At 33.9% G+C, this 17666-nt stretch overlaps 1 protein-coding gene across 1 annotated transcript in view; it reads right to left on the reverse strand.

Moving 5' to 3' along the window:
* The window catches only part of SPIDR (scaffold protein involved in DNA repair), a 531639-nt gene that overhangs the window by 111179 nt on the left and 402794 nt on the right, over positions 1-17666 (reverse strand). The window contains exon 11 of the mRNA XM_051970228.1: positions 9400-9561. Within this exon, the coding sequence (XP_051826188.1) occupies positions 9400-9561 (162 nt within the window). The remainder of the gene's footprint in view (positions 1-9399; positions 9562-17666) is intronic.

Consider the following 17666-nt stretch of genomic DNA (forward strand, 5'->3'; position numbering starts at 1 on the left):
TAGCGACCACCTCATAGCTTTATTATCAATGACTTAAAGCTTACATAGAACTTAAAAATCATCTGGGTCAGCTTCTTTATTTTATAGCTACATAGGATTTATATAGATATATAGGATCATGTAGATTTATAGGAAATTGAGACCTAAGAGATTTAGAAAGTTAGCAATGCTGGGCCTCGAACCCAGGTCCTCTGACTAAACACTACTAAATGGTGATCTGAGCACGTCTCCTAAATCTAATGCTTTTGTACCATTCATTGGTGCCAGTCTACCAGAATATATTTGGGGCCTTTTCTCCTTTTCCTCTTCAAAGACAAGAAAACCAAAGTATAGGAACTGTGGTCTACTAGTGACATGTTATGAAACCTTCAATACAGTTTGGCTTCTATTGTGTAGTAAACAATATTTCTATATATTTCTGCATTAAGAAACTTTGTTTGTAGATGGCTTTTCTGGAGGGGGGGTGGAGGAGGTGAGGTCAGAGGACCAGGGAAAAAGTAATAGGGGCAGAGGACTGATGATGGGGAGTCTTTTTTTAGTTAGTTACCTCTTAAAGAACAGTGCTTCGAGTGCCATACCAAGAGACAGGATTTTCATGAATTAAAATCTGGCCTCAGACACTACTAGCTGTGTGACTTTGGCAGGTCACTTAACTCTGTTTCCCTCAGTTGGGGTTAAAATAAGTTGGACAATGGTAAATTACTCCAATATCTTTGCCAAGAAAACCCAAAATGGGATCATGAAGAATCAGACATGACTGAAAAATGACTGAACAACAATAACAAAAGATGCAGGATGGCAATTCCAAGTCTAATATTATGGGGGAACTCAGGTACATCTATCCCAGCCACTCAATTCTGAATAATAAAGTAGAATGGAATTCAATTAAAACTGATAAGAGGTATTTTTCAGATTGTCCAGTTTCCTTTACATTATAATTCAAAATATTTTTTATTCTAACATCAATATTTTAATTAAGTCATCACCATTGTACTCTGATTTCCAACCAAGGCTTACCAAAATCAAAATCAAAACCAAATTACTTATCACCAAGTCATATTCCAGAACTTTTTAGCATTATTCTACTTATTAACCTTTGGTCCTCAAATATTCCAATTTCATTCTTCAATGTCTTAGCTCCCTTTGTTTCTTGTACCTGAAAAGCCCTTCCTGACATCTATTGAATCTTTATTATCCTTTAAAAGTTATCTTAAGTTTCACTTGCTAATCAATCAAATAATATATAACTGAGGTGGGCCAAGCTATGCCCTAAAACTGGAGATGCAAAGACAGAGCAAAAACAAAAAACAAAAAACAGAAAACCTTCTGCCCTTACAAGGCTTGTGATCAACAGGTGATATTTATAGTTATACTTTTTTATGACATTTACACTTTTGTGACTTTTTAATTTTTAAAATTTTTAACATTTATATACATCAATCCCATTTTATTCTAGGATGTCAAAAATTAAGTCTTACTAACTCCACTTAACAAGTGAGAAAATGTAGGGTTAGAGAATTTAAATGGTTTGTACCAAGTTAAATGGCAGAACTGTAAAACTGTAAAATAAAATTAGGTGATCTGCCTCCTTCTCCACTGTACCACTCACTCTCTTCTGTGAAGACTTCCTTGAGCACTCAAACCCAATGTGGAACTTTTCCTCAGCATAAAACTCAAAGTACATTATCACTCTTTGGGAACTTAACCATTGCTGTGGTGCTACATGTAGATTGGATTTAGTCAATGACAGTGTTGGATAACTAATGGAAAGTTGGCTCAGTATTCAAGAAGTCGTGATTGGTTGTAGGACTCTGGACAGTAACTTCTCAGTGCCAGAAATAATTCTCTAATACTCTAACTTGAAGGACTCATTGATTTGTATTGGTAGAAGGAGTTTTCTAATCAGGAGCTCTCTAGGTCAATGAAATCACATGTCTGGCCCTCCGAAAACAATCAAATATCTGATTTCTCCCACTACATCATGGAGAATTGGGACCAAGCCTATGCCTCTTTGGATGATTTAGTATACCCAGAATGGTGCTCAATAAATGCTTGGCTGATTCATTCGATGAATAAATGACATGCTGGTCTTTCTCTTCATTAGCCTTAGTTAAACTTCCCGTTTCCAATCTTGTCTTCTTTTAGTCCATCCTCCATATTACTGCCAGACTCCAATTTACTATGTGTACTCTGTATCTGCTGCTCTCCTTGGTCTCAACATCATGGGATAAGATGTTCTTTCCAGAATAACCTGATCACCAGAAATTTCTTCACTAAGTTGTTTATCTCAGCCTTAAATATACTCAGTACCTTCTCAACTCCCTTAGCCTTTTGTTCCTGCTGACTGGAGGGAAGAGTACAAAATTCCAACCGAAGCTTTCCTTAAGAAGGTCACTCCATTTTCCATCTGCAGGTCTGCCTGATCTCAACTTCATGGTCCCCTTAGGGGATATCTCCTAATGTTCTCACCTTTGTTTTCTAGCTTCTTCTTCCCATTGAGCTCTTTAAAGGCAGGAACTGTCTTTTTTTTTTTTTTTTTTTTTTTTTTTTTTTTTTTTAATTTCCCCAATGCTTAGTACAATGCTTCACACATATTAGACACACACTAAATGTTTATTGAAATGAATCAAATTGAAACTGAAATTATGTCTAGATAAAGTCATATCACTCCTCTTTTGAGAATTTTTTCACGAGCTTCCTATCAATTCAAACTCAAACTCATTTGCTTTCTACAATCTAGAATCTTTTTCAACTTTATTTTATATTATTCCTATCTGCATGTTCTATCTCTAGTCAAGTTATCATTTGCATCCCTTCAATGTGCCTGTCCTTGGACTGTCTCTCATTTCTTTTGCCGGGCACATGGTAAGCACTTAATAATTTTTTTTAATTAATTGTTTTTGATTGTTCTCTTTCCTCATTAGCTAAATTCCTTTCTATCTTTTAAAACCCAACTCTAACTCTTCATTCCATTTATTGTCCAAAGTCAACAACATGCAGAAAATGGTAGGAAGTCTGAATAAAGAAAATGGGATTTGTGGAAAATAAAATTCTTAGCAAATCCTCAAAAATGGCAGAACATCAAGAACAAGATTAATGGACCATGAAGATGGAAAAAAGATTTAAAAACTCTAAGGAGTCTTCCCTGATTCTCTATTCCTCCTTTCCCATCACAATATAAACAAATTTGCTTGCAGAATTGACTGAGCACTTTCAATAAATCAATCAATAACAATGTGCCAAGAAAAAAGAAGCAAAAGTCAATCTTTACCCTCAAGCAACTTAGAGTCAAATGGAAAGTGGGGAGGGAAGGGAAAAAAAAAAAACAAATATATACAAAGCAAGCTGTATAAGGACAAATAGGAAATAATCAATAACAATGTTTTCCAGATTCCAAACCCATCATTTTGTTCACATAATTTGAATCTGTAAAATATCATTCAAATCCCACCTCTAACTTAACACACTGTGGGACCTTGGACAAATTATTCAAATCTCTTTGAACCTCAGTTTCCTTATCTGTAAAGTTAAAGGATTGGCGAAGGAAGGGAATAAGTATTTATAAAACATTTACTATGTACCAGGCACTATGTTAAGCACTTTATAAATATTATCTTATTTGATCCTTACAAAATTCTGAGACAGGGGCTATTATTATCCCCATTTTACATTTTAGGAAATTAAGGAAATTAAAGGTTAAATGATATTCCTGGTGTCATGTAACTAGTTAAGTGTCTGAGATGGATTTGAAGTCAGTTCTTGATTCTAGGTCCAATGATCTTTTCTGTTGTACCATTTAGCTACCCTAGGTTATATCAGATGAATTCTAATGTACCTTCCAAATCTATATATATGATTCTATGATTCTCTGATATGTATCTCTTAAATATACTTATCAAATAATATTAGAGATTAGAGTTTTCTATATTTATGTTATCCCCTACTAAACCATACATTACATGAAAGAATAGATCATGTCTTACCTAAATTCTAATTTCCCTCATTACTTAGTGCGTGATTTGCATATAAATATTTAATAAAAATCTACTGAACTGCATTAACTATTATTTCAATTTCCTACTGGTTTATATGCAGCATTACTAACCCATTTAATCTCAAATCTTCATTTTAATCGTCTCTTTTTATAAAAAGGCTTCATGTTCTCTTTAAAGCAATGTAATAAAAATTTGAATGTATAAATGAGAATTTAAGCTCTTTGATAATCATTCTCTTATCTAACTGACTTCATATCTTACTACACCCTGTTTTATGATGCCCCAGGATAATTCCTTTCCTCAATCCAATAAAATCTGTTTGCTGTGAGTCCAGAGATCTACAGTCTAGTGTCAGCTGTATCACAAAGGAGAAATGTAACTGGGCAAATCACTTAGCCTGAGTCAAGTTTCATTTTCGTTGTCTGTTAAATAAAGGGGACTGTAAAAGATTATCTCTAGAGATGATTTTCGTCTTGAAAATTTTAAATTGTAATATTATTCCTAATCCTATATCTTATTCTGAAATCATCAACCTCACTTTCTTTCAGAAATCATTGTGGTACTTGGGGCAGAATGGTAACATCAACTTTATTCAAAAAAGTTATCAGTCTTGCCACAGAGCCTATATACCTACCATCCTTTCATCAGTTTTGGAAGGCATCTCATTTTTTTTTTTATTACCAAACCACACTCCAACCCTTCCTTTTAAACAATGCTCAAGAGTCTTTTGAAAAGATAACACAGATATCATTAATGAAAAGGGTAGTATTGTGTCTGATTTAGGGTCATATTTCTTGAATTAGAGACAGAAGAGCCTCCTCCAGTGAGACTTTAAAAGACTGTACCTAACTAACACTGCCTTACAGCAAACCCAGCAGCCCCAGATTTTATGGGTCTTTTTAAAAATAATCTACCTCAAACTCTTAGAAGCCAAAAGGCTTTGATACTTCGATTTCAATTCCTTGAAATGGTCAACTTCTACCTATTGTCTTCAGAATTCAGTTTATGAATTTAATGAAATTTACTTTTCTGCAGAACCTGGAAGAGTTTCTTTTAAAAGGCTGAAATAATATTATATATTCACTTTCTAAAATGAGATACTATGATTTAGAATGCTTAAAAAACAAAATGAATTAAAAATTACATATTTTACTCAACCACTGAATTGACCCGGTAATTTTAAAAAATGATGCAAAAGACATAGAATTCTTTTTTTCCTATGCTATAGGGTTAGAAATGCAATGATAGTTGTACTTTTAACTTGTAGACAAAATATATTTAAGAATAACTGAAGTCGTTATGTTTTTCAAAATAAGGCAATCAAAAAGTAATTTTTACCTACTATGTGACAGACACTGAGCTAAGTGCTAGGGATACTAGCAAAATGATAGGGAAATAATTTAAAGAAATGTAATTTTTTAAAGTCCTGCCTTAGTTAGTATATTGAAATGGAAGAACAACTACCATAGATACAAATCAAAAATTAAGTTTCACACAACTAAACTTAGAGATATAGAATAACATGACATCTCACTTCTTCTGATTTTATTAATCCTTTTGTCCAAAGTTCCTATGTTTTTCTATTTGGAAGAACAGAATTAGATGAATTTTAATGAGGTCTCTAAAAGATATTTCCATCTATTTCAAGAAGTACTTGGTAGATGCCTACTTATGGCAGCTAGATGGCATGGTAGATAAAGTACCATGTCTGGAGGCAGGAAGACTCATTTTTCCTGAGTTCAAATCTGGCCTCAGATAGCTGTGTGACTTTGGGCAAGTCGATTAACATTGTTTACTTCAATTCCTTATCTGTAAAACGAGCTGGAGAAGGAAATGGCAAACGATTTCAGTGTTGCTGCCAAGAAAACCTCAAATGGAGTCATGAAGAATCAGACACAACTGAAAATGATTGAATTGAAACAGTCACAGTACTAATCACCCTTTTTGTTAATGAATCTACCTTATCTATGTTATTGTGAAAAATCTTCATTGGTGTTTCTTTAAATTTAGTGTTCTTCATCTTACTCTTCCCCCAAACCTTCCAATACTCTTAAATCCTCCCTTTATTTTTATTCGGTCCTATGAATAGGTAGGAAAAAAAAAAAAAAAAAAAAAAAAACAAAAAAACAAAAAAACCTCTCCAGAATGTGTCAGTTTCCTTGCATCTTTCTTGAAATTGTCAGCAATGGTATCAATCTCAGCTTTGATTTTATGACAGTGCAATGGCCCCTGAGCAAAACTTTAAATGGGATCTATGTGGATGCATTCCCATTCCCAGTCAGCCAGAAAGGATCAAGTCATTTTTAATGCAGTCACTAAACAATTGTCAGAAAGCAATAACTTTTTTGTCTTTGTAAACCTAGACCATATGAAATCTGATGACCCAAATGTAAAAAACTCCATGACTTCTCCAAAGACATCCAACTGGCAGAAAAAGTTATTTACTGTGTTAGATATTGGAATGATATAATTAATCATTTCGGCTTGAATTGGGGAAAGTAAAAAAAGTTCCTAGAAGTGCACGCGTTGAAGTTTATTATTGTTGCTATGAAACAAACTTTTTTTTTTGAAGGACAAAAAGTGAAAAAAAAAAATCAGTCTCATGTACTTCCTGAGCAATGGATGGATTACTGACAATGGATGATATCACTAATAGCCAATTATGAAGCTCAGCATTCCAGAACTCTTTAATAATTTGTTTTGAAGAAATGGTTCTTCCAAAACCTTACAAAAATAACCTGAATATTATTTGGTTGGCTATGTGATGAGGAAGTAGAATATACAAACTTTTTTTGGGAAATGTCTAAATACATAAGAATATAAGATCATACAAAAAGCATAAAAACCAATATAACACAAACAAAAAAAGCATATAGGCCACCCCTAACTTACAAACGGGTTATGTTCCAAAAGTTTGTTCCTAAGTATGCTGTTTAGATCTTGGAACAAAACTTCCCATGGAAACAATGTCATAAATGGTGGTTAGGCTTCCAGATCAACCCATAAAACCTGGACTGAACCCTTCAAGCATATCCTGAATTGAACAAACCTTCATAGGTTGGCTTGGTAACTTAACTCATTTTTACAATGGTTTTAAAAGTGGGTTCTTTAGTGTGCAGTGAGGAATAAGGCAAAACTATGAATGTATTTTTTCCCTACCTCATGTTAGAAGGGTAAGAATTCTGTGCTTTAGCTTGGGGGGAGGGGTGAGCATCTCTTTTTATACATGTTTCATATTTACACATTGAGTTTACAAATTCATATCAAAAAAAGAGTATAAAAAAGATAACATAGTTTATTGAATTAACCATGGGGAACATTATTCTGAGTTTATTTTCAACTGTAATGCGGTAATCAAATGTCATAGTTGATGATGACCCAGTCCTTTGAGTCGGATTTGCCTTCTTGATACATCATACAGAACATGTTTAGATACTGTCTGCCTGTGACTGAGGGGCTGGCCATGTCTGATGACCTGGAGCCTTCTGGCTGATTGAGAAGTTAGGATTGATGACTCATGAACTGCTGAGCTAGAACTGCGTAAATGGCCTGCCCCACTGCTGATTCTCTTGCTTCTGTTCCTTCTTGGAAGCCACTGATACAGAAATTACTTTGAGCTGCTTGGGGACAGGACAGGGAAGAGCAGCTGCCATATGTGCCCATGAACATGTTTCCCTTGGTTCTGGGGTGCTCAAAGCCATCCAAGGTCATAGTAGCAGAATCTGCTAGAGTATCAGAAGCAGAGGAACTGTGGTTCACTAAATTCTTCAGGAATCTGGACCCCTCATAATAGAGAGAAATGTTGGCAACTGGTCTAGAAAAGCACCTATTCACTGAGCTCAAAAGGCAACTACACCTAAGGGTGAGCTTGTGAGAACTCTATGAAGGGAGAAGAGGTCTGGGACCAGGAATTGGGGGGAAGGAAGATAGTTGTTTTTCTAAGTATTACCCTTGATATATACCTTCTTAGTAAATACCTTTGCTAAAAGCCAACAAAAATAAAAAAGCTAAAAGCTAACAATCTGGTTGATTGATAGTGAACAATAAGTGAACAGGGGCTTTGCAAGACACAGAACTAGAAACCTAAAGTCCTTAGAGTTTCCTCAAGCTACTTCTTAAAGAAAATAGCACTCAAATGCCCTCTGGGCATCCAACCACTTAGTTTGAGAGTTGAGAGTGTAAACTCATTGAGGTTGTCACAGAGATATTTCACCTTTAAACTTATTCACAATTTACAAGAAACTAATAAGACCAGAAACTTAAAGTACAAGAATAATTAGGTGATTTCCCCCAAATAAAATGTAAGTTCTCTGAGAACAGAAATTATTTGTTACAGTTTTTTTTTTTGGAATGGGAGGGTGCTTAATAATCCCTTGTACACAGTAGATGTTATGTTTGTTGAAAATGAATCAAACTTCTACATCTGAACTACACAATATTTTCACATTTAATGGAATATTTTTTTCCAACTATCTGGTGACTTGTAGACATAAATAAACTGAAAACAGTTTAGGATAATGGTAAAATACTTTTTGTTGACGAAAGACTTTTTATAAAAAGAACAAATCTAACACATACCCAAAAAGTGCTAATAGGCAAAAAGAGCAAGTGATAGGATTTATGACTACATTTTTATTTATTCACTTCAAAATGTTTGTAAAGCACATGGAAAATGAAGATAAGACCTGTAACTTAATGAATAAATTAAAAAACTCATATTTATTAAGGATTTACTATATGCCAACCATGAAATATTGTTCTCTGCTAAATCCAGGAGAAATGTTAGCTACAAATATATAATTTCTAATGATTTCTAGGCTAAATATGACCACTATATAGAAAGCTAATGTCAGTTCCTCCAAAAGCAAAATGTCATATTTTTATAACTGATTCTTTTTTTCCCTCTCAGAGATTATCATAAACTTAGATGATAAGGCAGATTAATTTTAAAGTAATCCTCAAAAAACATTTTTTAAAAAAGGAAGATAAGACATTATTTAATGTCATACTAAGTGGGTCCCCTTCAGGCAATTCACCCAATTACTCTTCCTGTTCTTCCATTTACATCTATCTATTGAAAATCCTGCCTCTTTTATATAGGGGCTTCTCTGATTCCTCTGCTGAAAATGATTTTCTATATTTTATTTTCTATTAAAGTCAGTGACAAATCATGATTATGTGCTATGCATAAATTTCGGTTAAGACATGGGATTTTTTTCTTATTTCTCCTTGTATCTCCCTTAAAGCTTAACAAAGTGCTCTAGGCCAATTGATATCTCATAGATATTTACTGTATTGAATTTTGTCAATTTTTTTTTTTGTCTCTTCTTAGAAATAAATCTAAAGATAAAAAGAGTACCAATAATTATGGAGCGAAGTCTACCCCTTCAAAGAATATTCTAACCTTCCTCTGGTAGTCCTCTGTAAAATCTTCATTCCTTGTAGAAGACAGGATTTTCCTTCCCATTGTCTGCTGGGCTGAACAATATCCTCTGGAGGAGAACAGGAGGATTCCAAATGTATTTCGCTGAATATCCCATAAGCATCTTGGACAAGAAGACAGCATCTACAAAACAGAATTCCCATTTTCTATTTTAGCCCCAAATCTTGGGAGTTAATAATGTTCAGCATTTACCTTTGGTTCTTTGTAAACATAAATATTCTAAATAGACAAGGCAAAATCTATAGCTCAACCTATTATACTTTGAGTTCTGATTTTGAATTTGGCTTATCAAACACAAAATCAAATAGGAACTATTTTGCTATTTTAGGATAAAACTACCCATTTTCTCCCCCCATATAGTGTAAAATAAAATAAAAGGGGAATATAACTTTAGTACCCAGATCTAATGTTATAGTTGTTGGTCCATCCATAATGGATTTATTATGGAAAAAATATATTTTGTGCTATTTTTGAGAAACAGAAAAAAACTTCACAGCAATGTCCAATGAAAGGAAGAATTAGACTCTTCTCTCAAAAGTTAAATTTTAGCATATATTTATAATAATGACAATAATAATAATAGCTGATATTCATAGACTACTTTATAATTTGCAAAACAATGTTATATAGTATCTCATCTGCTCTTCAAAAAAACTTCAGGGAATTAAGCATTATAGATACATTAACCTTTTTTTTTTTTTTTTAAACAAATGAGTAAACTGAAACTCAGAAAATTTAAATGAATTATCTATGGGCTCACTATTTGAACCTATATGTATCTTGTACTCTAAGTCCAGAGTATGTACAACACCATGGTGTTCCCAGAATGAAGAATTCTGGGAAAAGGAAAGATTGACATGAATTGATACAAAGAATAGCACATTTCTTGACATTGGACGTTTGGTAAAAGGAGCTATTACAATAGTTGACAGCAACCTGAACAAAATAATAATAATAATAAAAATAACAGTTAACATTTATATCGCATGCATTATGTGTTAAGAATGGCATTAAGTATTTTACAAAAAGAATTATGAATAATAGGTCAGAGATGGTATGGATGGTATCTCCCAAGTACCTTGATAAATGTTATTGTAAAAACAGCTGTTTGGTAACTTCTTGATTATTTTCCAATGAGACAGAACATGAGTAGAACTATACCCACACCAAAGTTATATATAATAAATTTCATATTTACTAGAGAAACAATTTATGACAATTCATAGTCCCTAGGCTCATAACTGTAATTGAGGATTATTTGTACTATGAAAGGACTTACAGCTTCTCACAAATACAGGACATGAGATTAGGATTGATGATGCAAATAGATTTGGAAGGTATAAAAAATTATTTTAAAGTATATCAGAAAAGTGCCATTAGCATCCAGAGAGAGAACTATAGAATCTGAATGTAGATAAAAGCATAGCATTTCCACCTTTTGGGGGGTTGTTGTTCCTTGTTTTTTTCCTTCTTTTTCATGTTTTTTTCCTCTTTTGATCTGATTTTTCTTATGCAGCATGACAAATAAGGAAATCTGTTTAGAAGAACTACATGTGTTTAACCTATTTTGAATTGCTTGCTGTCTTGAGGAGTAAGAAGGAGAGAGGGGAAGAAAAATTTGGAATACAAGGTTTGCAGAGGTGAATAGTGAAAACTATCTTTGCATATATTTGGAAAAATAAAATACTATTAAAAAAAATAAAGTGTACCAGAAAACATAGGTTAAAAAGTAACATTTAAAAATCTTTGTGATATATAATAACTACTACGAAAATAAGAGAATTGCAAGTTAATACAAATTTGGAGTTTTACCTCACTACACATAAATTGACAAAGATGACCAAAAAATGAAATTTGTAAATACTGGAGGGGCTAGATATCAACTTTGAATTAGGAAAGAAAAGTGATGGAATTTTTTGTATCCTTTAACCCAGATATTCAGATATACTGGGCTTTATGCTCCATGGTGATCAAGGAGAGAAACAAAGATCAAATATATACCAAAATATCTATTGCATGTTCTTTGTGGTAGCAAAGAACTGGAAACAGAGTGGGTATCCCTTTATTGTTGGATGACTGAAAGACTATAGCAAGGAATATAATGGAATCTCACTGTGCAGTAAGAACTAAAAAAAATGAAGAATTCTGGGAAAAGGAAAGATTGACATGAATTGATACAAAGAAGAATAAGCAGAACCAAGAAAATAATTTACACAAAGAAAGACTACAAATGTAAATGGAGAAATGACCAAAAAAGAAGCTAAACTCTAAGGAACAGAAAAATCAGTGGTCCTGGAGAAAAGATAATGAAACATAACTCTCTCCTTATAGCAGAAATTAAGGACTACCAGATACACCAATTGTTGAGACAGTTTCTGCTTAAGAGTATTTTTTAAATTGTTTGTTTTGGGGTTTTTGGTCAAAAAGGAGAGTTCAGTCTAGAATTGGGAAAGGTTATCTCCTCTTCCCTTCCCCATAACTGTGATATAAAGAAGAGAGATTGTGATATAAAAGAAAAGAAAAGAAAAGAGAAATAATAAAATAATTCAACCACCATGCTCTAATTTTGAGGGTTGTTTGTTGTTCATATTTACATATTAATTCATCAGTTAACATTATTTCCTGAGCAAATACACTGTATAAAATTTTAGTTATCACAGAAGGAAACAAAAGAAACAGAAAGGAAAATATTATATATGCCAAGAACGGGACTAGGATATAAAGAGAAGTAAATACTCTCAGTCCTCAACAAGCTGACCTTCGAATGAGATTGACAATGTAAACATATACATATAAGTGTATATATAACATCCAGAAAATTAATACAGGGCAGTTTTGGGAGAGAGTGGACCCAAGAGCTATGTGGATTTGTTGGGTGATAAATCAAGATAAAAGTAAACTTCAAAGGAGAAGTTGCTGAGTCACAGCTAAAGAGGAAGAATCTGGAAATGGCCATGCGGGATGAGGAGTATTATCACTCCTTCTCAAGGACCAGTGAGTCAGGAGCTCTGAGGGATCATGCAACCAGTGGTGGGAAGGACAATCAAGGGATGCAGAGTCATTGGATGGGGAAGTCCAAGTCTCAGTGAGAATCTAAAGATGAAAGGAGCATATAAGACCAAGAGATATAAAATTAAGGTTAATTTGTTAATTTTGGATTGGAAGTCCCAGAGTAAACAGTGGGATTCAGAAGGTTCCATACCCATGTGACTTTACATAATTCAAGTCATTTCAGCAAATATTTGTTAAGTATATAAATCAGTCAGTCAGTCAGTCAAGAATCATTTATAAGTGCCTAATAAGGGTCAGTCATTGTGCTAAGCACTGGAAATACAATAAGAAGCAAAAGACAGGCCTTTCCTTTGAGGAGCTCACAAACAAATATGTATAAACAAATTATATACAAGATAAATATAAAATTATTTATTCTTTATTTTTTTTTTACCAATAGCGTTTTATTTTCAAAATATATGCAAAGATAATTTTCAACATTCACTCTTGCAAAACCTTGTGTTCCAAATTACAACAATAAATGTATTAAAACCCACCTTTAAGCTTAGAAACACATGGAGATATTTATCAGTGTTATGAATTTCTTTTTTTTTAATAGAGGAAAATAATGAGGTGATTATTTAAAAAAAAATACATAACATTGTATAGACCAGTAAAAGACCTACCCTGAAGTTCTAGCAGTTCAGACAACAAGGGGCAAAGCTTCAAGTGTAAGCATAATGGCTCACCATCCAGTTTACATGATTTTTCTGGGCACAGCAGGTCATAAGGGCTATCTTTTAAGATGTATGGAAGTTTTGCAATTGTATAGAGTTGGAAGCAATCTTTATACTGAATGTGACCGCTGAACCTTTAAAGTATTTAGCTTTTAAAAGCACACTAAAATTTCAAATACTTTAAAAATATAATAGTTGTGGTAGCTAAGAACTAGAAATTACAAGGCTATAACCATCAACTGGAGAATGGCTGAACAAGTTGTGGTATATGATTGTGATGCATTAGTACTATGCTATAAGAAATGATGAATTCAATGATCTTAGAAAAACATGGATAGACTTGCACAAAATAATGAAGAACAAAATGAGCAGAATAATCTATGTCTTTGAGATATAACCAACAGAATGTCCTTGAATTTTATATATACTTGCTTGTTTAGTTTCACTATTAAATTAAATTATAATAAGAATTTTTGGAGCAGTTAGGTGGTGCAGTGCATACCTAGATAATAGATAGAGCACCTATATAGTATCCTTGATAATGGATAGCGCATCAGCCCTGAAGTCAGGAGAACCCAAGTTCAAATCTGGCCTCAGACACTTAACACTTCCTAGTTGTGTGACCCTGGACAAGTCACTTAATCCCAATTACCTCAGACAAAAAAAAAAAAAATGTAATAAGAATTTTCTTCACATTCAGTAAACCCTTATAGTACTTGTCAATCTGTTGCAAAAAGTAGGCAAAGAGTTAATGATAGCAATGATATAATAATTTAAAAATAATAATGATATATTTGGAGATAAGTTTAGGCAATGAGGTGATATAGTGGATAGCCTGCCAGGCCTGAAATCAGGAAGATGTGGGTTCAAATCCAGCTTCAGACACATTTTAGTTGTGTGACCCTGACACTTCGCCTCTGTTTGCCTCAGTTTCCTTATCTGTAAAATAGGGATAATAGCATCAACCTACCAGGGTTACTGTGAGGATCAAATGAGATGATTGTAAAACAATTATCAAGGAACTTAATATATAGAAAGACTATATAAATATTAATTAATAGCTATTATTATTTTAGAATACCATGTCATAGTTTAAACAGTAAATAGCAGTTATATTGTAGCCATCTGGCTTGGTCCTTTTATTTTGAGAATCTACATTAACTTCTATAATAAGGAAGTTACTTGTGTAGCAAAAATTTGGCCCAAACTTCAGTTTTCAAAAAAAGTATTTAAAATCTATCTTAAAATAATAAAATAACATAATAGATTATGTATTATAGGCTGTTATCTAAAGAAAACTGTATCTGTGAACTAATAAAAAGAAAAAGAAATGCTCTTATCACAAGTAAGTAAGAATACTTTATTAGATGACTAGGACTAGCTGCGAAGTTCCATTTCAAAGTCTGGAAAGGTTTTATTAGTTTTATTATAGTCATGAATGGGGATGAACCAAAAGTTAGCACTGTTCCATATAGTTAATATTTAGAATCCTAGGTTCCTGAAGGCAGGGACTGTACCTAATACACTTTGCTATGGCTCGAATGTAATTGGCACTCAAAAAAATTTGTTAAACAAATTTCCAAACATATTTATGTGTGCTAGAATTGAAGTAAATTACAGATGAAAAGAGAAGGAAGTACAGAAAATAGACACAAATGAGCAAAGAATTTTTGTTACTATCTGATTAAATTTAGTATGTACTTAAAAAAAAAAATCTGTCCATAATAGCTCCGTTTCATTTACAAACTTCTTTTCGTGTTTCTTTTTGTATACTGAGATGTTTTTGTTTGTTAAAATTCTTAATAATTTTAATTTCAATTAAAAATAATTGGTTTGAACAGTCACTTTTCTTTCCTCATATCATAGATGATGGAATGTACAAATTCACTTTAATGTATTTATATATCTAATATAGGATATACATGATCATTCACAAAAGAGAATACAAGTGAATTTGCTGTTTTCTCTGGATTATACTGAAGAGGGCTAAATGATTATCTTCATCAAGTTAACCCAGTGAACCACAGGTAATCCCACAGTCCCTACTAACTACTTCCATCCAAAATGCGGTTAGCCAGTTTAGAAGGTGAGAAATGAAAACAAGAATGTAACCTAAAATGAAAATTGCATTTGTTTTCTTTAAGAATAATTCATTGACTTTCCCATAAAGATACTACCCCCAAATGAGCATTGTCCTAAATTGAATTAATTAATTGAATTAAAGTATGCCTTTACTAAATACCTACTATTTAAGATTAGGAACACAAAGCTGAAATAACACCTTATCCCTCAATAAGATGTTTATTAGGACCTTCATCATAGACTTTTAGTTTATTCACATATATAAAAGTAAAGATATATATTTATAAAAACATATATATGTATTTACATATATATCTTCTTAAATTTATTTTTATAAAAATCAATTAGAAGACAAGATTTCTTTCATTTTAGTGAAATTTGTTGGGAGGAGTAGGAAGGATACTGTATCTAGTTGTTTGCTTTTTTTTAACTCTGACATCTGCCTAGCCTTTATCTTAGATAACTTAGAAAGGGTGCTGTTTATCGTTGTTTTACCCTAGGGAGAGGATCCCTTATCTCTCCCTCTTTCCTCCTCTCTGTCTCTGTCTCTCTTAGTTTCTCTCTGTCTTTCTTTCTCTTTCTCCATCTCTGTGTTTCTCTCTCTCTCTTTGTTTCTCTCTCTCTTTCGATCTCTCTCTCTCCCTCTTTTCCTTTCTCTCTGTCTTCTCCTTCTCTCTCTCCCTGTCTCTCTATCTCTGTCTCTCTCTCCATTTCTCTGTCTCTTTCCCTCTCTCTGTCTCTCTCTCTCTCTCCCTCTTTCCCTCTGTCTGTCTGTCTCTCTTTCCCTCTTTCTCTCCATCTCTCTTTCCTTCTTTTCCTCTCTCTCTTCTCTCCGTTTCCCTCTCCCTCCCTCTCTCCGTTTCTCTGTCTCTGTCTCTCATTCCTTCCTTCTGTTACTCCCTTCTGCCCCCCCAATTCAATCATCAGAGGCCCAGCTTTCTGCCTACACAGTTCCAATTCCGGAACTTGTCAGGTCAAGTCTTGAGGTGGAGTCTCTCACTCCCACTGGTACAACTGGATTGAAACTTCGACCTTCAGGACGCCACCCAAACTGGATTTAACTTATCAGTAACACACATACAAAAGTCAATCCATTTTCCAATGCAAATGAGGACAGCCTCCAGCTTATTGGACACAGCTGTATCTCTTTAAATCAGAGCTGGAGCCACAGATCTGAGCAGAGGAGGGCTGGTTCATCAGCTTGTTTTTCCTGTATCCCCAGAGATAATCTCCATATATGATTCCATGTGCAATGAAACACAAATTACTTTGAATACTCCCCTCGGAGAGCCTGCCCATCTCTCCACTCTCCTGCACCCTTCTCCCAATCCTCCTGTGCCAGCTGAGCTTTTTCCACGCCCGAAGGGTGTCTGTTCTGTCCCTGGAGGAGGGACAATCACTTACTGGGGATGCTTCCCAGTGACAGCTAAAAATGATGACCTCTTCGACATTTAAGCATAGAGCAAGACCTGGAAGTGTCAGCCAAGGAATATGATGGGAGCGGTCAGATTGGAAAGAGCAAGATGCTAAGTCCCTGGCCATAGGTAGTGCCAAAGGTGGCATTTTAATCTGACTCTGTCAGACAAAATTTTAAGATCAAAGTGGGAAGTGAGCAGAGGACACAGGAGACACTGACATAGCAGTGCGACTTCTGTAGGATAGAAGTATAAACAGCAACCACATGATTGGAAGATATCTAAAGCCTGGCAAATAAAACAAAGTAGGCAACAATTCTAGAATAAGGAAAGACATTTCAGAGGGGAGACCAGACAGACTAGGGGTTAACATGAGGACCATTTACCGCTATTGGGCCGATTTCCTTGCTTTACACATAACACTCATACAGCAATAATTTCCCTCATGCTCTTTCTCTTTCTCTCTTTCTTTATAATTATAAGCACAATACTATAGGTAATGATATCTTCCCATTAGTTAACTGAATAACACTTTGGAATTCAGAACCAGTAACTAGGTAACAAGACAGACCATGAAAGAACATTTTTCTTTCCTTCTTAATGTTATGGATACTTTGACCTCAGTTCTCCAAAATAATGCTACAATTTAAAATTTCATCCTTGGAAGTAAAATACCACTTCCTCATGTGGGATAAAAATTCATCTTGAAATGTAAAAGAAAGAAATTTGGGAAACATTAAACATTAAAATTTGTGAACCAAAAAACTACATATTATGTTGACCCTATAGCAAAAAGGATGAAGTAAAATGATTTTTAGGATATCTGATCCAATATGAAGTCTGTGTAAGATCAACTCTTATCCCCAAGAAGTCTATCTTAGCTTCCTTTTGTGTCTTCCCTTCATCCAACAGATTAGGTAAACTCCTTGAGGCCAGGATCTGTCTTTCTTTTCCTAATTTGTATCTTGGGTGTTTAGCACATGGTGAGAGTCTAATAAATGTT

Source organism: Antechinus flavipes, chromosome 1 (assembly GCF_016432865.1).
Source record: "Antechinus flavipes isolate AdamAnt ecotype Samford, QLD, Australia chromosome 1, AdamAnt_v2, whole genome shotgun sequence".
In the NCBI taxonomy this organism is placed as follows: domain Eukaryota; kingdom Metazoa; phylum Chordata; class Mammalia; order Dasyuromorphia; family Dasyuridae; genus Antechinus; species Antechinus flavipes.